This window comes from Peromyscus maniculatus, chromosome 2, assembly GCF_049852395.1.
Source record: "Peromyscus maniculatus bairdii isolate BWxNUB_F1_BW_parent chromosome 2, HU_Pman_BW_mat_3.1, whole genome shotgun sequence".
Lineage (NCBI taxonomy): Eukaryota > Metazoa > Chordata > Mammalia > Rodentia > Cricetidae > Peromyscus > Peromyscus maniculatus.
Window position 1 is genome coordinate 68,068,639 of NC_134853.1, and position 25,389 is coordinate 68,094,027.

At 43.2% G+C, this 25,389-nt stretch overlaps 1 protein-coding gene and 1 long non-coding RNA gene across 3 annotated transcripts in view; one reads left to right on the top strand and one right to left on the bottom strand.

Annotated features, from left to right (window-relative positions):
• Reck (reversion inducing cysteine rich protein with kazal motifs) overlaps positions 1–25,389 on the top strand; it is a 79,340-nt gene that overhangs the window by 20,130 nt on the left and 33,821 nt on the right. The window contains exons 4-9 of one of the 2 annotated variants that reach the window (XM_006986022.3): positions 502–538; positions 2,525–2,610; positions 4,685–4,732; positions 18,308–18,341; positions 20,778–20,975; positions 22,775–23,042. In XM_006986022.3, coding sequence (XP_006986084.1) covers positions 502–538; positions 2,525–2,610; positions 4,685–4,732; positions 18,308–18,341; positions 20,778–20,975; positions 22,775–23,042 — 671 coding nt within the window. Of the gene's footprint in view, positions 1–501; positions 539–2,523; positions 2,611–4,684; positions 4,733–5,769; positions 5,870–18,307; positions 18,342–20,777; positions 20,976–22,774; positions 23,043–25,389 lie in introns of those variants that run through there. The other variant, XM_016004624.3, reaches the window with a different exon arrangement.
• Positions 15,387–20,784, bottom strand: LOC143271836 (uncharacterized). Its single transcript, XR_013049076.1, has 2 exons — positions 20,102–20,784; positions 15,387–16,119 (listed from the first exon to the last, which is right to left on the bottom strand). It is a non-coding gene; the product is annotated as an uncharacterized LOC143271836 (long non-coding RNA).

The following is a 25,389-nucleotide window of genomic DNA, read 5'->3' on the forward strand; positions in this document are numbered from 1 at the left end:
GGCCTCTGCTGTGTGGAGGGGGAAGGAGCCGAAGGTCAAGCAGTTCTGACTTCATTTCCTTAAGTTGCTCAGAAGACTCTCTGTGTGCTTGGAAACGGTAACTTCAATAAATAACCCGAGTAACCTGGCTCATTCCCAGTACCTTTCAATGGAAAAACGAGAAAAGCATGTGCAATAGTTCCCATTTTTCTATTTTGTATGTGTGTATGCATGCACACATGTGTACACCATGGCAAGTGCATTGAGATCCGAGTATAGTGTGTAAGTGGTTCACTCCTACTACCATGAGAGTCCGAGGGCCCCATGGATTAGCAACATCACCCCTTACCCACTGAACCATCACACTGGCCTAGCTTTTATTATTTTTTTTAAAATATGGATTTAGCCATAGGACATTGACTATATGGTCCCAGCCATAATCCAATTAACTGTGTATAATTTCTGTAGAAATTATCATGTATAGTTGTTTGTATAAAAGCATTTTGGTGATTATAATTTCAGGTTGAAATTTGGAGTTGTATGAATTCATCTTTGCCAGGTAAGTAAACTTGTTTTAACGTAAAATCTGTATCATAGTCCTCAATCTGATTTGTATATAGGATTTTTAAAATGACGTATTTATTATTGCATTGTATGAGTGTGTGTGTGTGTGTGTGTGTGTGTGCGCGCACATACATGTATACATGGACTCATACACACCATGGCACCTGCATGTTCAGAGGATAACTTCAGAAGTTGGCACTCTCCTTTTTGCCTTGTTGGGTCAGGTCTCTCGCTTCTGCCTTATAGGCAAAGTGAAACAGTAACACATCTGTTCATAATTAAATTAATGCAGCAAAAACAAATGTAACACATCCTTACATCAATAAACAAGTGCAACATAAACAAATGTAACACACCTTTACACAGTTCCCGTAATATTCTGTAGCAGAAGCAAATGTAGCACATCTTTACATAGTTAAATAACATTCCACAACACTTGTGCTCTTTGAGTTTCCCGTCGCAGGTGATCCTATCGGCGACCACCTCCTTATAATATCACCTTAGGCTATAATAGACCTTAGGCTCTGTCCCCGCTCCCTCTTCTTTGCTGTAAGGACCACGGTTGTTCTGATATGCAGAACTACCCCTCCTCTCCACACTGGACAGGTAAGTTGTTAACTAGTAGGCCCTAGGACGACGGGAATTTGCTGTTTGTGATTAATCAACATCATGGCCTAGGTCTCGGCATTCATGTAACATCTGAAGTACAGAACCAAAGTTAGCTAAAGAGATACTAGCCCAGAAACCTGCAAATAACCTTTGATGGTTTTTTCCTTCTAGTTCCACTGACACGCCCCTTGTAAGATCTTGTATCTGTCTTTTCTATTCCTAGTTCAAGTCTTTGTTGCTACACTCTTGGGATAGACTATTATATAAAAATAAATAATATTCATTATTATATGATAAATTCATGATTAATGTTTCAGCACACTATATCTGTCTTTCTCATCTCCTTCAGAAAGAATACCTCAGGGATTTCTGCTTCCATTTCAATAAAGCCTAAATTCTGTAGCCTGACATTCATGGTCTTCTGGAATTAAGCTCATTTTCCAGCCCTGGTTAAAGCCCACGCTTAGGAAAAAGGAATGTGCTCTATGTTTCTTAGCTTGTAAAGAGTGCTGTGCTCTGAAGTTTGCATTGCAAGCAAACTGAGCAGTATGCTTCTATTCAGACCAAATGTAGTCTCCACAGCGGGCTACTTCTTGTATATTTTATCTGTTTTGTAATTTCATATCCCATGTAGCATGTAATTGAGTAGCTTGTACACAGTAGAGATTCAAAACCAAAAGAACTTGTTGAGTAATTTTGTTTTCTAAGGTTACTGAGTGTATGGAGATAGCAATGTACTGCATTAAGAATAACAGCTCACATAGCTTATGATCCACACAGACTCTGTTCACTATTCTAAGAGTGAGAGTGTCTGAATACCAGGAAGCAAACTAAACCGAAATAATACCTAGTCATTTTGAATGGTTCAATATGCTTGTCAAAGCTGGGACTTGCTCATAGAAATTGATCCTGCATGTTCTCTATGTATCAGTTTTGAAACAAGATAATGAGTTCTATGCTATTCTACATATTTAATATTTTAACACAAAAGGTAAACATGCTTTTCTTCTTTGCCTGTTTGCTTAAATTGTGTCAGAATGTTTGTGTGTGAGTCACAGGTGAAATAAGGAAAAGGCCTTTCTCCCACTTTTCTTACTTTGCATGTCCTCTCACTGACGTGCTGTTCACCCAAGACTGAGAGTGACCAAAGAGCATAAAGCCCAAGGGCTTGATAGTTGTGTAGTGTGGTACCCCAGGGAACTGACATCACTGGAGATGAGGGCCAGGGGAGGTACAGAATCCCGAGGCCCTGCTGTCTGAACTCGTTCTCTCGTGGACATTCACTTTGCCTTGTAATAATGGCCGTTGGTTTTATATACTGTTTGTCTTCGTTGACACTTAGACCAAAGCATTTGAACATTTTGTTTTTCAGGTGTGTTTAAGAAGTCCGATGGCTGGGTTGGCTTAGGCTGCTGTGAACTGGCTATTGGCTTGGAGTGTCGACAGGCATGCAAGCAGGTAACATCTGACCATCAGGCTTTTCAGCAGCGTGGAGCACAGTTGGGTTTTAGCTGTCAGTTTTAGGCCTTGTCTAGTTCACAGCTTTGGAGAGGTGACCTACAGAAACTGCACATTTAGTGTTAGGCTTGTGTCTCAGTGGCGACCATTGCCTGTGAAAAGCCTCAACCTTCCCTTACTCTTTTCCTGTCTTTTCTCAAATTTTTATTTTATGTGTACGGGTGTTTTGCGTGCTTGTATGTCTGTGTACCACGTGTGCACCTGGTGCCTGTGGAGGCCAGAGGAGGCGTCAGATCCACTGGAACTGAAGTTACAGATGTTGTGAGCCAGCATGTGGGTGCTGGGATCTGAGCCTGGGTCCTCTGGTAGAGCTGCCAGTGTTCTTAGCCACTAACCCATCTCTCCCCTTTTTCTTTCTTTCATCTCTCTGCCACGCACAGAAGAGTTGACTGGGATCAAGGCATTTTGTCCTTCGCACAGGACGTGCTGAGTCAGTGCGAGTCCGAATGGCTGTGTAGATCTGGGGTGGTGCCGGATCAAAGCAGGGACACCTTGGCTTGGCTTGTGCTCATCTCCCCTCTCTTGTCATCACGCTTTACTCTGAGCTTGTGGCCCTGTCCTCTCTCTGCTCTCAAGGCACACGTGACTCCTCTAGTAAGCTGCGCTTCTCTCCGATAGGTCTGTCTCTGCTGCAAATTCAGGAAATTCCCGAGGTCTTCACTGCATTTCTTAAGGAGCTTCTCGGATTAGTGACATTTGCTTCCTGGGTTCTCTACTCCAAGTGGTGGGTGCAGGCCTAACTGGGAAGCTAGCTGTTGGCATGGTTATTTGAACTCACCTGTAAACAGAGCTGGAAGCTGCTTCTGGAGACCATTCTCTGGGCCATGGGAAAAGCCAACGTTACCTTCACTTCTGTTGTTGGAATTTTTGTCCGTTGTGTTTGTGAAAGGGCCTGGGGTAGCCCTGGCTGGCCTCTAACTTCCTATGTTGATCAAACAGGCCCCAACTTACAGCAGTTCTGCCTCTGCCCCCTGAGTGCTGGGCTACAGGCGTGAGCCAGCACACCAGCCTCCCTGTCACTTTCAGACACAAAGCTGTCCTAAGCCTGCACTGCAGTGTTGCACTGCAGTATTGCACTGCACGCGACCTCGCTACCTGCCACTCCAAACTTGAAGGCAAAGTGGAGCCATCCAGGATTTGAACTAAGATCCTGGGGACATAGAGCAGTTGCCAGCCCATTCTTCTCCTTGCCCTCCCCCAAGCCCCCTCCCCCATCCTTATCAGCTAGTTTGTTAAAATTGCATGGGACCGGGTGACAGAATAGGAGGAAATGAACAAGGGATGAGATCCGGTGACTCTGGAACAGCGTCTCTACACTGAGCCTGGTGGCCTGTAGAAGAAGACCACTTGGCGGCAGGTTTCCTTGGCCTGGTTTGCACAGAAGCACATGCTCCACTGTGATGAGCAGCTTGCTCTTTTTCCGAGATCAGTCTCTGACAGTAGAGGGGGACCGGGGAGACGGCCTCGTTTGTACACTTGTTGAGAAGGTACCAGAAGGGTGACTTGTTCACTGCCTGCTGGAGTGCCATGCTCTTCCTTAGCTGCGCTCTCCATTTTCTGTGGTGCTTTTCGGAGGGAATTGGCTCAGGAGAGTCAGCACCAAATGTTGACTGTGAAGGGTTAAAGAACAAGCAAAATGTAAGTGCCCTGGCAAAGCTTCACAAGAAGTTCACTAGAGTGGAATTCAGCTTTTTAAAAGGCCTCTGATTTACATTTCCTTCAAAGTCCTCTGGTTTCCAAATAACAAAAGAACTGTGTTGTTATGTGAGATTGAAACATAAACTTAGCCTGGAGCTTCTGCATATTGAGTAAGGCCTGGGGTGCTATTTGTTTTAAACATTACATGAGATTTGTTATATTTTAGGAACTTCTAAATATTTGAGTATGATGCTTTCCTAGATGAAATAAAGAATAGTATACCAACAATTAGCATACACTAATTTGTGTTCTTTTTTGTCCTATAAAGATAAATAGCATGCATAGTAAATTAATGAAGATTTTTGTTTGCTTTTAGGCATCTTCAAAGAATGATATTTCCAAAGTTTGCAGAAAAGAATATGAGGTATGTGTCTTATTTAACAAATTTGGATAGGAAATTCCTGTGTTCTCAGAACTGACAAAATCACTTAAATTTTAAAAAATTAATTCATTTTTAGACAAATTGTGTTCTAACTTAGCAGAAATTTTAGCCTTGATAAAACATCTTTTACTTTCTCTAGTGTTTTGACTTTGAGGTTTGTTGAAATTAAGTATTAATTTTAAAGAAATGCTTTAAATCTCTCATTCAAAGATTTCATCTATAATATTTTTCTTACCAAAGCCACTGGTTGTACTAAGATTCCAAAATCAATTTTCATAGAGTCTGTATCCTCTTTTGCCCCTTTCCTATCTGTGGACCCATCTTGGTGTCCATTTTTATAAACTGCCTGTATCAAGAAGAAATAGAAACTAAGAAAATTAAACTGCTGCTATGAGCACTTCACATGTCCACACCTGCATTTAGGAAGTGTTACAGATCCGAAACCCTTGTCTCCTGGGATGGGTTTCCAGCATTGTGTTCCCTAATGGGTGTTCCCAAACAGAGCAGGAGCAGGGGCGTTTGCCTGTGCAAATGTGCAGAACTCCTACATCATGAAGTGTGACTCTTGTATTACTTTCCAGAGTGTAAGGTCATGTAATTAAGAGACTTAAATACATGTCTCAGTCATCACATTACTATCTAAACAGTCTATGTGTTTGGAGAAACAGAGTAATTCCTGGGTGCTTCTATATTAAAGTTCTGGTTATTTTTTCTTTTCTCAAAGTCTATAATTATACCTCTTCATTAACAGCTTTAGATGGAGAGTCTTATTTATCCTTTGTCCCTTTGCTCTGTTGGCTAAGTCACATCTGGTCTCTGAAAACCAATTTCCAGTTAACTTCAGCTTCCCTCTGTTCTTGTTGTAAAGAGCCTGCTATAAAGAAGTAAAGGGTCTTTTAGATGTTTTTCTTACCTCTACCTTTGAAATGACCATTTTGGGTTTCGCTTGAACAAGTGGCTAATTGTGACAATTCCTTCTTTTCTTCCACATGATGTCTGACACTGTCCATCTCCTGTAGCCTGTCCTCCATTACTTTAGTGTGCTTCCTTCTCTTGTTTGGATTTCTTCATTGCCCTAGGAAGTCTGCAGTGTGTGTTGATGAAGGACGAGACAGGAAGGTAAGAGAGATAAACACTGTGCTATGTAGACGTAAGAACAGATTGCTTCCCTGCCTGCCTGTCTTTAGCTGGCCTAGAATTAATGAGCAACCATTTTTCAAAAGTCTATAGGATATGTCTGTCCCTTAGTTTTGTATTACAAGCTCAAATTATTCAACATAATTCAAAACTCAGTTTGATTTCTTACATATCATTTAGAAATAATGAGAAGCAACAGCTCTTTAATTCGGGAAACTGGTTCTGCGTTACACACCCAAAGCAAATCCCAACTGAAGTCTAGTCTACAGATAGGACCGTTTGTGAACAGCTCTAAGGTGAATTGGGTAAATTTGGTGTAATACAGTCTAGTTTAGCTTGCTGGTTCTCTGTTCACATCAGAGTAGTTTTGCAAACTGGGTCTTTAATATCTTTTCCTTGACCTAGGGGTGGCCATAGGACGAATTCCTACACACTGTGTTCTTGGGTGCTACATTGACCCTGAAGGACAGATCTTAGGTGGTTTGAGTAGATTCAGAGACTGGGCCATTACATTCAGAAAGAGCATGTTATTTTTATTGGAAAACTGTTCCTGGTTCCTTTAAAGGGATTTCCTAGGAAATTTACTAAGTGAATAAAGTTTATAAATTGCAGTGCCACTTAAGATTCTGTTTTATTCAAACCAACCTAAGACAATCCAGTTAAATATGATGAATTGTTACGTCAGATTTTGTAGAGTCCAGGTCCTAATGAACATCAACAATATTAATGGAATTCTGAGAGATAGTTTTATCTAACTAGAAAAAGTATAGACTTAAGAGTCAGAGGTAAGTTAAAAACCTAGCTGAGGGAGCTGGAGATATGGCTCAGCAGTTAAGAGCACTGGCTGTTCTTCCAGAGGTCCTGAGTTCAATTCCCAGCAACCACATGGCAGCTCACAACCATTTATAGTGGGATCTGATCCTCTCTTCTGGCATAAAGCTGATAGAACACTCATATACATAAATAAATAAATAACTTCAAACAAACAAACAGAACAACAACAAAAACAACAACAACAAAAAAAAAAAAAAAAAAAAAAAACACTAGCTGAGCATGGTGATGCACACCTTTAATCCCAGCACTCTGGAGGCAGAGATATGGATCTCTATGAGTTCTAAGCCAGCCAGAGACACATGGCAAGACCCTATCTCAAAACAAAACAAAATTTTATTAAACTGTTTATAGCCTAACTTCATTAATAAAGGATTGTATCTAATTAAGTCAGATTAATTAAAATATATACTGGGGTTAGAGAGATATCTCAGCAGTTTAGAGCACTTACTGCTTTTTCAGAGGATTTGGGTTCAATTCCCAGCACCCACAGGGAGGCTCATGACCATACATAACTTTCCCTGACACCCTTTTCTGACCTTTCCAGGCACAAGACATGCAGGTAGTACACATACATACATAAACATATACATATAAAATATAATAAATAAACCTAAAACTATTATTTTAAATATATCCTGCATGCATAAGTAGAGCCAGTATTTTGGGAGTTCCACAAAAAACTTTACAGAACGGTGATGAATTGGTGTAGTTAATAAGACTATGGACCAAAAGCATGCTAGGAAAAATGAATATGGCTCATGCAAGGGGCAAAGAGGGCAGACTTTGACAATCTCACTCTGTTGCCCTAGCTGGCCTGGAATTTATTATGTATGCCAGGCTGGCTTCAAACTCACAGAGATTTGCCTGCCTCTACCTCCTGAGTGCTGGAGTTAAAGGTGTGCCTCTATAACCTGTTCAGTCTTAAGTAGAAAGGTGTGTGTGTGTGTGTGTGTGTGTGTGTGTGTGTGTGTGTGTGTTCTAATAGTATAGGGTAGTTTATTTCATTAGAGTGTTGAGTGGTAAAGAATTTTGTGATCAACTATGTGTGCACAATACATAAACAAAAGTAACTTTTTTTTTTTTTTGGTTTTTCAAGACCGGATTTCTCTGTGTAGCTTTGCTCTTTTCCTGGAACTCACTTGGTAGCCCAGGTTGGCCTCGAACTCACAGAGATCCTCCTGGCTCTGCCTCCTGAGTGCTAGGATTAAAGGCGTGAGCCACTACCGCCCGGCTCAAAAGTAACTTTTATATTTGTAAGATTTTACTATATTCCGTTGCCAAAGAGACATTAAGGACTCTGTATACCTATGTAAAAAGTGACTAACTTTTTTTTTTTTTTTTTTTTCCGTTTTTCGAGACAGGGTTTCTCTGTGTAGTTTTGGTGCCTGTCCTGGATCTCGCTCTGTAAACCAGGCTGGCCTTGAACTCACAGAGATCCGCCTGCCTCTGCCTCCCAAGTGCTAGGATTAAATGCATGCACCACCACCACCACCCGGCATGCAACTAACTTTTTAAAGAACCAACGTTTTAAAGAAGGGTGGAGGGGAGGAAGTCAGGGATTTAAATGAAGAATCATTAACAGGGTTTGTCATGATGGATTGGATATAAAAGACAGTGTTCAAGAATAATCAACTGATCGTTAAACCTATTGTCCTGGAATACTCTTCCTATCGTCCTGTGCTCGAAGGTGCTCTCTAGGTCCTTATCTCCCGGCACCAGGGCAGACTGAAATGATGGAATACACAAACCACCACTAAGTGTGGACAGATCTGCCGAGCCACTGGGAAGCCATTGTTTTGAAGACAGTGACATTTGCTGAGTCGATTTTCATAGCCGTATTGTCTCGCACACCTGGAAGTCAAAGGATAGATTTTGGTCCTGATTAAAGATGGAAAAACCCAATTGAGGTCTATTCCCTTTCTCATCAACAAATTTGGTTCCAAAGGGGCTACACTTGCAATGTGTTCATCTCCTCCTTTTGTAGAGGAACATTGCTTCTTTCAATGTTGTTCTCTTGAAAACTGGTGTTAACAACTGACTCTGAAGCCTCACTCATGTAAAGTGGATGCTTAGAAAATCTCCAGTGAGAATATACCGAAAATTATTCTGAAAGGGTAGTTCTTCCTTAGATGCCTAAGAAAAGTAACGCAGATCCTCTCTGCAGGAGTGGATTTTTATTCCAGACTTAGAACTTCCACAGATAAAATTCTAAGGAAAATAAGCAACTCACGGTTTTAAAAAATCACAAAACTCACTCGAAAACAAGGTCATCAGACAAGAGCCAGCAAGAAAGATAGTGAATAAAACTAGACCTCAAGGCATTTCTGCTATAAAAATGATCACATGCAGACCATAAAAATATTTAATATGATTAAGAAATGTAATCCTAAAAATACACAAAGCAAGTAGAGTTGAGAAAGAATTTAATATAATTTTATTGTTGTTATTTTTTTTCCTTCAAGACAGGATTTCTCTGTGTAGCTTTGTGCCTTTCCTGGAACTCGCTTTGTAGACCAGGCTGGCCTCGAACTCACAGAGATCCACCTGCCTCTGCCTCCCAAGTGCTGGCATTAAAGGCATGCGCCGCCACCACCCGGAAAAAATTTAATTAAGTAAATAAAAATATAGTGGAAGCTGGGGTGGGTTCCTCTTCTGCGATCCCAGTACTTCTGAGGTAGAGGAGGAAGGGTCATGAGTTCAAGTTCATACTCAGCTGGATAGTGAGTTCAAGCATCCCAGGCTACAATATATCCTGTCCATATATCATAGACACACATAATGAAAAAAACAAAAAACTTTCAATAAGAAGAGCTTTAAAAAAATCTTCTCTTTCAAAGATGACCAACAGCTGATTTCTCAGTAGCAACAGAAGAAACCAAAAGACAATGTTTACATGGTTCTAAAAGAAAATAGCTATCAACCTAGAATTCTGTGTCCACAAAGATTTCAGGAAACAATGCAACATTACAATAGTTGGAGAGGAGGGAGTGGGATTGACTGAGTAGGGGACAAGTAAGAGCAAACTATAATGATACATAGACATACACAAGTGCACGTGTGTGTGTGTGTGTGTGTGTGTGTGTGTGTGTGTGTGACAGAGACAGAGAGACAGAGACAGAGACAGAGAGACACTGTCACAGTGAAGCCTATCTGTATGCTAACTGAAAATGCGATGGGGCTGGAGGACGGTTCAGGGAGTATGATGCTGTGCAGACATGAGGACCTGAGTTTGAATGCACAGATAAAGGCAGCACAGGAGCATGCGTGTCTGTAACTCCAGTACTACCATGGCAAAATGCGAGACAGGAGAATCTCCAGAAGCTCACACCCCAGCTAGCCTGACATACACAACTGAGGAACCACCAGAAACTGTCTCAAACAAGGTGGAAGGTGAGACTCAACACCAGAGTTGTCCTCACATCCTATGTGCACTGATCTGCACTCACTATGTGTGTGCGTGTGCGTGTGCGTGTGCGTGTGCGTGTGCGTGTGTGTGTGTGTGTGTGTGTGTGTGTGTGTGTGTGTGAAGTCTTGGCTGGTCTAGAATTCACTCTGTAGCCCAGGCTGGCCTCAAACTCACAGAGATCTGCCTGCCTCTGCCTCCCGAGTGCTGGGATTGAAGATGTATATTACCATGCCCTGTAGATTTCCTGCAGAGGGAATTTCAGCTAAGAATGAGAGATCTGACTGATGATCCTTTCTCACTTGGTCTCTGTCTTAAAGAATCTGGCAAGAGCAGATCCCAGTACTCCGTCGGTACTGAACTGCTCCTGGGCTGGCAAGGTGCCTGAGGGGGAAAAGCAGTGCTGGCTGCCAAGCCTGACTTCTGAGTGCCCCCCACAGAACGCAAGTGGGAGAAAGAGAAAACCCACTCTGTAGGTTGACCTCTGACCTCTACACTCATGCAGTGGTGTGCACTCACCCACACATACACACACTTAAACACATGTGCAAATAAATAATTGTTTAAAAAACACTTCTGTGAGAATTACATATATTTAAGTGAGATCACCAAGCTTTGTTCTAGGAGCTACCAAAACCAACCTTTAACTTGATTATTCCCACAGACTCACATTCACATGGTATGGACATTCTCAATTCTAGATTCTCCTGAATTTTTTCCACAAGCAGGGTCCTTGAGCCAGCCGGAAGTATGGGATAGGTCATGATAAGGCTCATGGTGTACAGTGCTAGACCCTGAAATAACATTCAGAGCACCCAAAGGCTGCAAAGGCCTTGGCGCCAGCAGTCAGATGGTTTTGTTTTGTTTTGTTTTGTTTTGTTTCACTCTTTGGGGGGCCCACCACCCAGCTCCCAAACAATCACATGGAGACTTATTTTTTCTTATGAAAGTCTAACCTTAGGTGGGCTTGTTTCTAACCAGCTTTTCTTAAATTATCCCATCTACCTTTTGCCTTTGGGCTTTTATCTTGCTCTGTTCCATATGCCTTTCTTTACTTCCTACTCTGTGGCTGGTTGTGTAGTTGGGTGGCTGGTCCCTGGAGTCCTCCTCTCCTCCTTTTCTTGCCTTCTATTTATTCTCTCTGCCCGCCAGCCCTGCCTATCCCTCTCCTGCCTCGCTATTGGCCGTTCAGCTCTTTTTTAGACCAATCAAGGTGTTTTAAGACAGGCAAAGTAACACAGCTTCACAGAGTTAAACACATGCAACATAAAAGAATGGAACACATCTCTGCATCATTAAACAAATGTCCCACAGCATACACAAACGTAACACATCTTAGACTAATATTCCACAACAGTCGGAACAGATGTTGTGAGTCGTAGCACAGCCAGTGTAGTGTGTGCTGGCTGAGGAGACGTAACCTGCAGTTTTTCCCACTGTCTTTGTCCACAGTTTATCTGTGAGCCTTTTCTTCTGGATTCCAGTCTGCTCACTTTTGGAATTTTTGATTATTGTTATTTTCCTCCTTGATTATCAGAATAAGCATTGTTAAAATGATGTGAGGGTAGTGAAATGTCCAGAGACCTGGAGATGGCTTACGAGTCAGGTTTTATTGAGGATCTGTAAATTCATGTCACACCGTAAAGTCAGATCCCTGGCACGGTCCTAGCCTGTGACCTTCCCATTTGATGTCCACACCACCGGGGTAGGGCTGCCTTCAGCCCTCCATGCTCCTGCTTGCCTCCTCCTCTCTCAGCTTCTGCTCTAGGCTTTCCTTACAGGCTCCAGGCCTGTCGCTTTCCTGTCTCTTCCTTCCTTTCTGCACGCTTTGGTGGCCTTTGAAGAAGGTGACAATGAGGGAAAGCCAGGGAGAGGTATTTCTCAGAATATCAGCCTTAAAGAAGGTTTAAGGAGCTGGAGAGTCGGCTCAGTGGTTAAGAGCATTTGTTGTTTTTGCAAAGGACCTGATTTGATTCCCAGCACCCACGTGGCTGTTCGCAAACATCTGTAGTTCCAACCCCACAGAGTTGACACCCTCTGCTGATTTCTAGGGTTACCAGACATTCAAGTGGTGCATATACATGTATTCAGACAAAACACTCATAAAATACTAAAAACAATAATTTAACAATTGAAGACAAGAATTTTGGGTCACATACTTGCTAGTACAACAAATCATTTTGCCAATGGCCACTGGTTCTGTGAGGATGCTAAGATAAAGTTAACACGGAGGCTCTTATACCACAAACCCAAAGGTGAGCCCCAGTCACAGCTGTCCACACCACTGCCAGCACAGAGCTAGGCATGGCAAAGTGCAGCTATGTGTAAAACTGTAGTTTTTGAATATGCACATGGTTCACACTTCAGAACAGCACATAATCAAGTCTCTTTTCCATTTCATGTGCCACAGCCACCAAGTTCCTGATGTTACCAGTGGTGTTTTATGCCTAGAAAGGAAATTGTGTGTGTGTGTGTGTGGTGTGTGTATGGTGTGTGTGTGTGTGTGTGTGTGTGTGTGTGTGTGTGGTGTGTGTATGGTGTGTGTGTGGTATGTGTGTGTGTGTGTGTGGTGTGTATGGTGTGTGTGTGGTGTGTGTGTGTGTGTGTGTGTGTGTGTGTGGTGTGTGTGTGTGGTGTGTGTGTGTGTGTGTGTGTGTGTGTGTGTGTGTGTGTGTGTGTATCCCTCCACCAGCCTTTACCACTATGGTCAATTAGCATGCACTTCACTCTGCCCCTGGATGCCAGTGTTGAGTGCATGTCTGTATATGCCTGCTAGGATTGTACTGTGTCCTCAGCAAGTGGTACAGTAAAATGTATGCTTGAAGATGTGTTTGGATCGACCACATTTTTGTTCCTTTTTCTCAAATCAGCCTGGGCTCTAGATTTACTTTGTGTTAGGCGTAAAGGAAGGAAGGTGGGAGGTGGGTCTTAGGGAACAGTGAGAGGAAGGCCAGCCATGCTCACAGCCGCCAGAGGGTCCCTAAGCAGTCTGCTGTGGTGCTTCTGGTGTGGCAGGTCACACCCGGAGCTTTGGGCAGCTGTGCTGTCCCTGACCCACTCAGCCTTAGCTAGTTTAACAACACAATTCAGGCTGGGGATGTGGCTCCGGAACCTTTGACTCCATCCCTAGCCCGTGTCCGCTCTCTCCTGCACATACACAAAGTGCCCTGTGATTTTCGAGGGTACTTGGCCTCCATAAAGCCTTAAGGACCTACACAGAGAGTGTGTCTCAGTTAACACTAAGGAGATGCCAAGAGTGCTGGGGCACAGTAAACAGCGGGCTGTGGCAGGAAGCTCTAGGGACGGTGAATCTCAGCGTAGGTGTAAGATTCAGATCTGAGCCGTTGTTACCTGCAGCTGATGAGCTCCAAAAAGAGCGAAACCTCTTAGGTCCTGCAGTACTGGCTTACGGTAGGTAGGAAGACTTACCGGGGTCGCACTTGTATGTCCTTCCGCTCTGTCATTTAGATTGCCCCAAGAGGGGAGCAACTCCTACTTAGTCTGCTCGTTACTGATTCCTTTTCTTTCCAGTTCATACCTCAGCAGAGTAAGTGTGTCCCTAAGGACCTGGTCATGTCAGACTAGCCTGTGATCTTGTCATGTCTTAAATGGTCTTCCACTGGGTGTCTCATCTTCTCATAGTTTGTTGTTACTTGGTTTGTGGTACTGGGAGTTGAACCTAGGGTATCACACTCTACCGCTGAGCCACTTCCCTAGCCCAGGCTCCTTAGCTTTAATTACCCCTATTTAATGACGGTTCCAGAATCTTCTCTGCTAACTTTCTTTTTGAGATAAGATCTCACTGTGTAGCCCTGGCTGCCCCAGAACTTGCCATGTAGACCATGCTGGCCTCGAACTAACAGAGATCCACTAAAAGACATGCACCACCACACCTGACCAACCCGACTAATGATTGATTATCTGGTATTCACTACTCTCCTTCTCTCTCCTTCCTCCCATAAAATAACACCCATGTGCGTGTGCATACACACACATGCACACACTCCGAAACAGATACTTGTCATCTTTCTTACACGTCTTGCTGAGTTGCTGAGCACAGTCTTCCCAGATGTAACAAGAGCCAGCAGATCTTGCCTACCCTTTTCTCTTTCTCAACATCTCCCGTGGATCACAGGCCATTAAACCCTAAAGATCTGTCTACTGCCAGGCGTGCTGGGGACTCAGGAGGCAATGGTGGGCAACGTTCTGTGAGTTTGAAGCTCCCTGATCCTACATACTGAGTTCCAAGACAGCCAGAACTATGTAGAGAGACCCTGTCTCAAAAAAAAAAAAATTTTTTAAATTTAAAAATAAAAGTATTACTTCCATTTGGAAGCCATTAAAAGAAAAAGAAAAAAAGATTTGTCTCCTAAGTGTATCTTAGTTCCTGAACTCTGGGTTCCTGGAGCAGAGCTCTGCAGTTGTCTTTGTCTCTCATTCATTTACTTAATACTCATCGGCCTGAGGATGCACTGAGCTGACATACCAGTGTGTGTAAGGAACTTGCTCAGTGATGGAGTCTGGTGTGTGTGAAGAGAAATACACATAGACTTAGAAATCAGTGAGTAAGTACACTGTAGAACCTGCTGGAGACACACTGGGACCTGGAGGGGAGCCCAGCCTAGGGAAAAGGAGTCACAGCAGGTAAGACTCCGCATGAGCCAAGCTGTTGCCCATACTGGGTGATAGTGCTTTCTTCGATGGGTTTTATTTTTGAGATGGTCACCCTGTCAGTCCTAGTACACTGACGCGTTCCTTGGGTTTCTGAGGTGGTGGCACACTCTCACTTCAGTAGCACTGCAGTTTTTAATCTGTTCGTAAGTAAGATGGAGGGTTCAGTGGAGGTACCATGGGTGTGGTCTCAGAAAGGGCTCCACACTCGTCAATGTAAACCCTTACTTCCTGCTCTTGCCACCAGGTGGCGATCAGACATTTAAAAGACTTAATAGATTAGCTAGGAAACCAGAATGGATGATTTTTAAAAATGAAGTAATTATGAGCTGATGCTATAACTCCTACATATGTCGAGTCCTATTAATAATCAACAATAGCTGAAGAAGCTAAAAGAGTTACTGATAGTCAGGCGTGGTGACTGGCCCTGTAACCCCTGCACTTGGAAACTGGAGGCCGGGGGATGGGAGATCGAGGACAGCCTGATGAAGAAAGGATGAAGAAGAATTACTTACAACAAATGTAGGAATCTTTTATCAAAGCCAAATATGATCAGTCTATAAAATCAAAATGGGCGTAGCAGAAGTCTAATGAGCTCATCTACATCACCAAAGTGACAGAACATATTTTTATTTTACTTTTAAACGGTTTCTTTATTTGTTTTATGTGCATTGGTGTTTTGCCTGCATGTGTGTCTATGTGAGGGTGTCAGATCCTCTGGAACTGGAGTTACAGACAGTTGTGAGCTGCTGTGTCAGTGTTGGGAATTGAACCCTGGTCCTCTGGAAGAGCAGCCAGTGCTCTTAGCCACTGAGCCATCTCTCCAGCTCAAGGCAGAACATAATTTAAACCACAGAATGAGTAAAGATGTAGAAGTAGTATTTGTTAACATTAATAGTGCTTCTGTGTAAAATATCAAGTTTTCATTCAACATATTCAGGAAAACCTATGTGTGAAAGTCCTGTCATTGAACATTAAGAGAAGTGGTAGTTGCTTGGGAAGCATCTCTGTACCCTGCAGGTGTCATCAAGGAAGACAGCTTTGCACTTTTTTTTCTTCAGCAGTTTGCAAACTCTCTGCAAAGGGCCAGTTGATTGTCCACTTTAGGCTTGCAGACCATATGGTCTTTGTCTGCTCAACTTTGCCATCACCGAATGGATAGCATGACATAGCCATGTAAGATATATGAGCAAATGGGTGTGACTGCACTTCAATAAAGCTTTATAAACAAGTGGCTGGCGAGACTTGGCATACATGCCATTGTTTGCCATGTGGGGAAGACTGGATTCTGCAGCTCTTTCTCCCTTCTGTTCTCAGTCTGTGGCTGCAGAGAATAAAGACATTGAATTAGATGATCTCTGATACTTGAGGCTTTCCTTTAGTGCCTTTCTCTTAGGCTAAGTGATCACAAGACTAACCCAGAAGTGATAATTTTTTTACTTATAAGGTCAAATTTTAAAAATCTAGCTTGAACAAATTCATAAGCCTTAAGGCAAAGTTCCTGAGAGTTGGTGTGATTGACATTGCCATCTGGACCCATAGAGACCAGGGTCATCTGGCCTGTACTTAGCAACATTTATGGCCTCTACTCACTAGATGCTAATTAATGCCCACCCCACCCCACTTTCGATAACAGAAAATGACTCCAGGCATCAAGTGCTCCCTAGGAGGCAAAAATCACCCCTGATGAGAGCTATTTCTCTGCAGACTGCTTTTCAATATTGATTTTGATCATTTATTTTATAAGTGTTCCTGAGGCTGGTGAACCCGGTGGAGGGTTGTCTGAGATGAAGAGTCACGATAAAGCAGGACCATGGGTGAAGAGAGACATAAACAAGCTCGCTCTTGAAGAGCACCGAGCGCATATTTCTTTCCCACTGTTTGTGGTGATCACCAGCTCTAGCAGAAATCACTCACACTGGAGGAATTCAGTGTCCCTTCCTATGAGAAGAACTCCACTGTGGCGTATTCCTACAGCAGGGTATTTTTAGGTAGAGAAAGTGGATGCAATGCAGCTTCACCCGCAATGTAGGGACTTTTTCCTTTGGGCCATTTGAACATAGCCTTCACTGTAGCCCAGACTGGCCTGAAACTCACTCGCAGTTCAAGCTGCCTTGACACTAGTGACAAACCTGGCACCCGAGCCTCTGGGCTGGTCACAGGCGGTGGCCACCATCCCATGAGAACCTCTGAAGCTATCTTTCTAATTTTGGAAATGCTGGTCTTTTTTTACTTGTTTACATTTTTCTCACGTGGTTCCCCCCACCTTGGGTTTTTTGTTTGTTTGTTTGTTTGTTTGTTTAGGTCGGGTTTTTTGTTTTGTTTTGTTTTGTTTTTGTTTTTGTTTTTTTGAGACAGGGTTTCTCTGTGTAGCCCTGGCTATCATGGAACTCATTCCATAGACCAGGCTGGCCTCAAATTCAGAGATCCACCTGCCTCCACCTTTGCCTCCCGAATGCTGGGACTAAAGGTGTGCACCACCACACCCGGACTCTCCCATGGTCTTTTGAGACAAGTTCTCAAAACTCACTGTGTAGCACAGGCTGGCTTCCAACTCAAGATCCTCCTGCCTCAGTCTCCCAAGTGCTGAGATTATAAGCAGGCGCCGTGGTGCCCAGCTAAATAAAGCTCAGTCACTTAGCTGGATTTGACAGTGAGGGTACATCTGATTTCCCTCATATTTTACAGATGCTCATTTATTTCAGTCTTCTCTCCAGTTATGAGTGATACTAACTCATAGCTGACAAGCCTGGATGTCTGAATGGCTTGGGACAAGGAGTTTTTGTTTCGTTTTCTCTTTTTTCAAGCAATGGCTTAATACAGGGTGGGTCTTTTTGAACAACGATCTAAGACTTCTAGAAACATCGATTCTGATATCAGGCTTGCTTTGGACAACTTCTGGGCTCTAGTGCAGTATCTTTCCTCTGCTGAGGGGTACTTCCCCTCTGTAGAAAGCTAGGGAGTTTCCCAAATTCTGGTCACACGAAGACTAAATGAAAACTATCTTTGAAACTTTGTGTAAAATGTAGATTTCTGTTATCTAGGGTGGGTGGGGAAGTGTGGGTGGCTCCACTGCACAGTCATATTTGAGAACAATTAGAGGTGATGTCTGAGGTCACACCAACTCCAAACTATAGTGGTTACAGGAAATAATGTATGTCTCTGAGTGTCCTTTATTATGCTATTTTCTAGAAAATATTTCATATTCTATGAGGAAAAAATTGAAATTAATACACTGTGATCCCCTCCACATATACACCTAAACACATTAATTCATCTCACTTGAGCTTTGCTTGCTTGTCAAATGTCAGTTTATAGCTCAGAGTGATCCCCAACACGCATTAGTTGATGGTTACTTTTTTAACTAGAAAGTCGTTTCATAGTGTCTATGTTTCAGCCTTGCACTTAGAAAAGAATTAAAAAGTATGATATCCTGATTTCCATAGAATTCTAAAATGGAATAAAATTAGAAATTCTGTTTGTTAATTTGTTTGTTTTTCTTTAATTTACAGAATGCTCTTTTCAGTTGCATTAGCAGAAATGAAAGTAAGTATATTGTCAATGATTGTACAAGCAGTCCAGAGAGCAAGACACTTTACAGACATGGTTAGCAGTCAGAACTGATTGCCCAGACCCTTGGCATTACACCTGCTAAGCCATCTGAAGAAGCATGCACACAGGATTCTGCTAGGCAGTTGCCTGTGGGGTGTTCAAATCACCCATGTATTCTAGCAATTCCTGTGTCCCAGTTGCAAGTTTATCCAGCAACAGTGTAGGCGGATGTGCTAGAGCGAGGTAACACCAACTAACAGCACCTCTTTCTGAGGTGAAATACATTACAGTATATGATGAGGTCCTTGCTAAGAACTGCCTCTCAGTCCACTCTGAAGGTAATTATATAGTATTTGCTTGTTGTGGGGCAGACACATATCTGTAGGGACACAACCAGAACACATAGAACATGGAAATAGTGTAGAATATGAAGTAGCACACTGATAAAATGCAGCAGTTCAGAAGAAATGGGTCACATTGCAAGGGTGCTTAGAGGTGACCTCATGGAGTCCATAGCTCACCTGGGCCTTGAAGGTAAATAAGATATACGTGCAAGAGGGTGGGAGAGAAGTGGGAAAGGGTATGGACAGTGGAGACTGGAGGAGCAGCATGCCCTGTGACAAGAATGTCAGGAGCGACAGAGGTGGGGGATGACAACCGAGGAACAAGCAGTTGATTGGATTAGCTTGGAAATGTGGTGTGTTAAAGAATAACAAGCAGCCATGTGTTCCTACCCTTTCAAACTGGGGCTAGTTCGGGAGGTACCATATAGTCTTCGACAGGTAGTCTGAGGTTCTCCCACACTGGCAAGGGAGCCAAGCTATTGGAGGATTCAGAAGACAGGCCTTGGGTCCTGTCTGCCTTCCCGCACCGTAGCTCCCAGAGCATCACCATTGCAGTTTTACACTGATAAGTGCAGCCATGACTTGGTGTGGCTGAAGATGCAGCCCAGCGGTGGAGTGCGCTTGGCATATCTAAGGTCCTCGTCATCTCCAGCACCACACACAGCAATGCTGAGAAGCACTTGCTCCCCACCATGAACGTGAGCTCTGCGGCAGCAGACAAACGAGAGTAGTTCCAAGTCAAAAGCTAGTCCACAGCAGGGGTGGAACAATGCCCTGGCCCGGGAAGCTGAGGTGTGTCCTGTTATCAATTAATTCAGCCCTTGCTTAGTTAATTTGCATGTGACTCATCATCATCTGAATTCTTCATTCACTGGTCTGTGGAATTCACTGACACCCGTTTCTGGCTCCTCCATAGCCATTTCTAATAACCTAGGAATTCTTAGCTGCCTCTCTGTAAACCTTCATGTCCTACCACTCATGTCCTCCAGCTCCTTTGGCACCCCTACACATACGTCTTTAGATGTTGTGAGGGTCTCCCACCCTCTCCATTATGATTCCCACACCCGCACCTCCAGCCGCTCCCTTCCCTCCCCACATTCAACGGCATCCCATCATGTTTCTTTGTGTGTTTGTTTGTCTTCCCATGTACAGAGCCCAGCTTGTCCTTGAACTCTAATCCTCTGCCTCTGCCTCCCCAGTGCTGGGGATTACGAGTGTGCACCAGCACTCCTGGTCATTGGTTTTGTTGTTGGGTTTTGGTTTTGTTTTGAAACAAGGTCTCATATAGTCCAGGGTGGCCATAAATGTGTGATTATTCTGCCTCCCATTTCCAAGTGCTATGTGATGACAGGTCTGTGTTACCATACCTGGCTTTTACTTATTTTCCAAATACAAAATGCAGTCACTTACCTTCCAATAACCTTGCTTTGACTTGTGCTTGAGACAGATTGTATCCTTTGTAAAGTGAAGACTACTTCAGTATATGAATATTCTTGCAAAGATTCAAACTGTAGAAATTTTGAGATTTCAGTTTCAGAGTATACATTTGTTAATTTTATTAACTTATCTTGCTGCCTCTTAGGTTTTACTGGGCCCGTTTTATAAATGTGAGGCACTGTGATTTTGTTTGGTTGTTTTGCTCTGTCTGTAAATCTCTGCAAGTGCAGTGGGGTACGAGGCTGTCCCGTGCTCTCAGCATGGGCACTCTGGACATTCTGGGAGGCAGCTTGGTTCTGGGACACTTCCAGGTGCTTCGGAGGACGTTAGCAGCCCTGACATGCATTAAATGCCAGTGTATGCTCGCAGATTGTCATTACAACCGGAAATAGTTGCACGTGCTTCTGCGTTGCTCCATGCTGTGCTCCTCACAGGGATCTAGAGAGTCTAAGTCATGAACTGTGGCTGTCATAGGTCAGTGAGCCCTGACGGGCCCCAGGACGCGGCCTGGAATAGTGCGAATCCAGTGTTCGTCCTCCGCAGCACGGCTTTCCTTCTCCCACTCAGGAAGGTGGACTGCTGACCACCATGGTGCTGTTAACATTAACAAGAAGTGTCCTGAATTTCAGTGTCCTCTCTCTTTCCACAGTGGGCTCGGTGTGCTGCAGTTACGCAGGTCATCACACAAACTGCCGAGAATTCTGTCAAGCCATTTTTCGAACAGACTCTTCTCCTGGTCCATCTCAGATCAAAGCAGTGGAAAATTACTGTGCCTCTATTAGTCCACAGTTGATCCACTGTGTGAACAATTACACCCAGTCTTACCCCATGAGAAACCCAACAGACAGTAAGTAAAAGGGCTGGATTCTTCTCATCGCAGTCTTTGATAAAATAATTCACTCAAAAACTGATACATTCATGCAGGTGTCTGTGCCCTAGTTCACTTGGGAAACACTGAGATCCCTTTGGTGGTTGATTTTGACAGACTGGATGTACAGCTGGATAATTTTCACAGCTGTAAGGTACCAAGAAAGAAGGGAATGTGGAGACCATGAGGAAAAGGAAATTCTGTTTTGAAGATGGAAGAGGTCTTTGGCATGGATATTTTGATGGGAAGCAAGATCATCACCATTAGAATATCAGACCTTTTAACCTGGAAATTCCATCTTGTCATTAACACAAGAAAACTTACACAAATTTGCAAACAAATAATATGGTGTACATATGCATAGTAGTATAGGAGAAAAAATTAGGAGTGACCCAAACATGCACCAGTAGGCTATTCATTACATTATATTTCTGTGCAATAGCAACACTTCACAACTAACAAGAGGAGTATGTTAAACAGAAAGTCCAAGGTGTGTTAAAAAAACAAAGCATGTTTCAGAACTGAAAGCAGTCTTAGTTATACTTAACTTTTCCACATTGTATATTCCTGTAATGCTGGAACTTTTATCAATGAGTTCTTACTTGCATAATAAAAAAAAAATCATAAAAATAAGAGAGTAATGTTTTTGAAAAATTGAGGCCTCCTAACAAACCTGTCCTTGTGGGATCTTTGAAACACCTACTTTGTTTATCCCAGAATCCATTGTGCTCATCTAGAGGTAGTCAGATTTTAAAGAACTGACTGACAGAGACGGACTTGTAAGCCAGATGCTCGTGTCTTGCTTTATACTGGAATATTGTAAGACTCTTAGAATCTTGAAAGCAGTGTGCCTTGTTTGGCCATAATTGAAATCAGAATCCAAGGCTTCTGACATTCTGTGATGTGGTAATGTGGTGAAGATCAGAGATGTGGCCTTCATTTGTTTTTAAGCAGATCTGTGTTTTCTGACGTTTAGGCTGCACTGAAGTGTTGCTGGTGGTGAGGAAATAGAAGCTTAAAAAAAAAAAGACAAAAAGAGGTGGAACCGTAACCTCCACTGTGTGTCCTAACACAGGAATCTAGAAAAGAAGGCTACAAGTTGAGTATGTTTCTTTAAATGCAGACACCTGGGAGAACCCTTCTGAAGTCTATAGCCTGACTGAAAGTATTCTTTCAGTTTCTAGTTCTTTGTAGAAAATTAAAGGCTGGGTGAATGGGGACATAGTTCACAGGCAAATCATGGCCCATTAGCATGTTTGAGGCCCTGGTTCAATCCCTATCATCAAAAAAGAAAAGATTAAAGGCAGAAATAAACCAAGATATTGTCAGAGTTCGTATTATTTAAATTACAACATATATTAATTAGCTTCTACAGACTTAGAAAAGTCTGTGGTGTCTTGGGGTATGGTAAGTGGAACGTTTTAACACTGGAAATCAGTCATCAGTCTTATGTAAATAGCACAGTCCCTACCAAACACAAGCAGGAAATGAGCCCACTTTGATTTCAGTATCTTTTCCAAGAACATAAAGCGGTTTACATGAGGCCTTCTTAGGTGTGGGATGACTTTCATTTTGGAAGGACAGTTCTCAGGACTGTGTCGGGACTGTGGTGAATTCTGGGAGAGGTTTGCACTGCAGAAGGGTGGAGCGAGCCCAGCAGGCCCTGCATACTGCAGAGACATGCGTAGAGAGCTGCCATTGTCCGCTTGCTGCCATGGCTCTTCTGTGCAGTGGTTGTTGTAAAACTAGCTAACAAAGGGCTTATATCCTGAACACAGGTTTATATTGCTGTGACAGAGCCGAAGACCACGCTTGCCAAAACGCCTGCAAGAGAATTCTCATGTCTAAGAAAACAGAAATGGAGATTGTTGATGGTCTCATCGAGGGTTGTAAGACCCAGCCCTTGCCTCAAGACCCTCTTTGGCAGTGTTTTCTCGAAAGCTCGCAGTCGGTTCACCCTGGGGTCACAGTGCATCCCCCTCCCTCGACTGGCCTTGACGGGGCGAAATTGCATTGTTGCTCTAAAGCGAACACTTCAACGTGTAGGTTAGTATCTCCTATCCCTTTATTAAAATCAAGAGAAAACAGGATTTGAATTGGTGATTTTTAGCAAATGTGTTATTCTTGCGTTGTCTGGACTTAGCATTTGGGAGATATAAAATCTGACCTGGGGACTCTAGCTGTGTGGTAGAGGGCTTGGCAGATACAAAGCCGGGGGTTCAATCCCAGTACAACAGATAAATAGAAGATATGAAATCTTTAATTCTTTTTTAAAGTTAAAAGAACCATTTATTTATTTTATGTGTCAGTGTTTTATCTGCACATCTGTACATGGGTGCATGAGTGGTGCCCCCAGAGCCAGAGAGGGCACCAGATCCCCTGCAGCTGGAGTTACAACAATTGCAAGCTGCCCTGCAGGTCTGGGAACTGAACCGGGTACCCTGCAGGAACAGTACACCTCTTCACCACTAAGCCGTTCACCAGCCCCAACCCTTTTGTTAGTATTATTTTAGCCAGCAAGTATTTGCTGAAGATTGTTTAAATCAATACAGTATTTTAGGGCCAGCTAGGTCACTTAGCAGGTAAAGACACCTGCCACCACACCTGATTAATTAATTAAATGATCTGAATTTTAGTCTCAGGAGCCATATGGTGGAAGGAAAAAAACAGACTTAAGTTGTTCTCTCACTGCTACACATGCGTGAATGCACATGCACACACACAAATAAATGTAATTTAATTTAAAATTTTTATATGTGTGTGTGTGTGTGTTCCTCGAATGTATGCATGTGTATCACATATGTGCCTGGTGCCCACAGAGGTCAGAAGAGGTCATAGGATCCCATGGAACAGAGTTCAGCCCCTTAAATTTTTTTAATCAAACAAGTACTGTTTTAAACTTTGAGTGCTAAAAGCATTGTATTTGGGGGTATGAGAGATTAGCCATTGAAAGGGCAATAAATATTTAAGATGATGCAGTGTTAGTAAGCTTACAGTATGTTGGGCCTGGAGAGATGGCTCGGTAGTTAAGAGTACTTAGTACTACTGTTCTCAGCACCCACATTGGGTGCCTCACGCCTGCTTGTAACTCTAGCCACAGGGAATCCAGTGCCCTCTTCTGGCCTCCGTGTGCACTCTGCTCACATGTGCAGACACATACTTACACACGTAAGCCGTTATTTGGAAGAATGTGTTCTGAGCTGATATCTAAGAGATCATCCATTAATCACAGGATCTTAGGATGGGGGTGTAACTCAGGTGGTAGAGCGCTTCCCTCGCGTGTACAAAGCTCTCAGATACAGCGCGAATTAGTCCTAGTGACACGGGTCTGTCATTTAGGGTCTGCTGTGCGTCACGCGGAGGTCAAAGGCCAGCTGGGGGTCAGTCCTCTCCCGCCTGTGGGCCCCCGGGACTGGCAGGCTTGGCAGCAATCTTTTCACCTGCTGAGCTGTCTTAACAACTCGGGAATGGGGTATGGTTTGCTGAACGCTTTCATTTCATCGGACTTGACCTTTCTGAAGCCTTAGGAGATAATTGGGGAATTTGTATAATTTCTGTTTTAAATGTTAGAAACTAACTCTGAAATGTTAGATATTCGTGATATTCATGGCAAATACAGGAAGTTAAAGGGTGGAGAAAGTACTGGTTTCCTCCTCCTCAAAACTCCCTCGTGAGCCAGTCTGGTCTCTAATGATACTGCATCGGCAATGCCTTGAACAAGCACGCACATAGAACAGCACTCATGAGCACGGGGAGAGTGGGCAAACAGACTGCAGAGGGACGATCCCTTCTTTGGGGCTGGTGGAGATGGCTCAGTGGTTAAGAGCACTGACTACTCTTCCAGAGGACCCAGTTCAATCCCCAGGACCCATGTGGCAGCTCACAACTGTCTGTAATTCCAGTTTCAGCAGATCTGATGTGCTTTTCTGGCCTCCATTGGTACCAGGCACACACACGGTGTACAAACACACGCAGACAAACATTTATACACATTGAAAAAACCCACACCGGGCGGTGGTGGCGCACACCTTTAATCTCAGCATTTGGAAGGCAGAGGCAGGCGGATCTCTGTGAGTTCGAGGCCAGCCTGGGCTACAGAGCTGAGATTCAAGACAGGAACCAAAACTACACAGAGAAACCCTGTCTTGAAAAAAAGAAAAAGAAAAGAAAAGAAAATGAAAAAAAAAGCAAAGAACCCACAAAAATCTTCATAGGGGTATTTATGAGAGTCAAATAACTGTGAGGACAGTGGGAAATAATTACAATTTTGTGTATTTCAATGATACCCAATTTTTGTAGTGAATATGTATTACTTTTATAAAAATTAAACTAATGAATCCAATGTATAAAAGCACTTTGGAAATGACCTACCAGTATTGCTTTATCTGTAGAA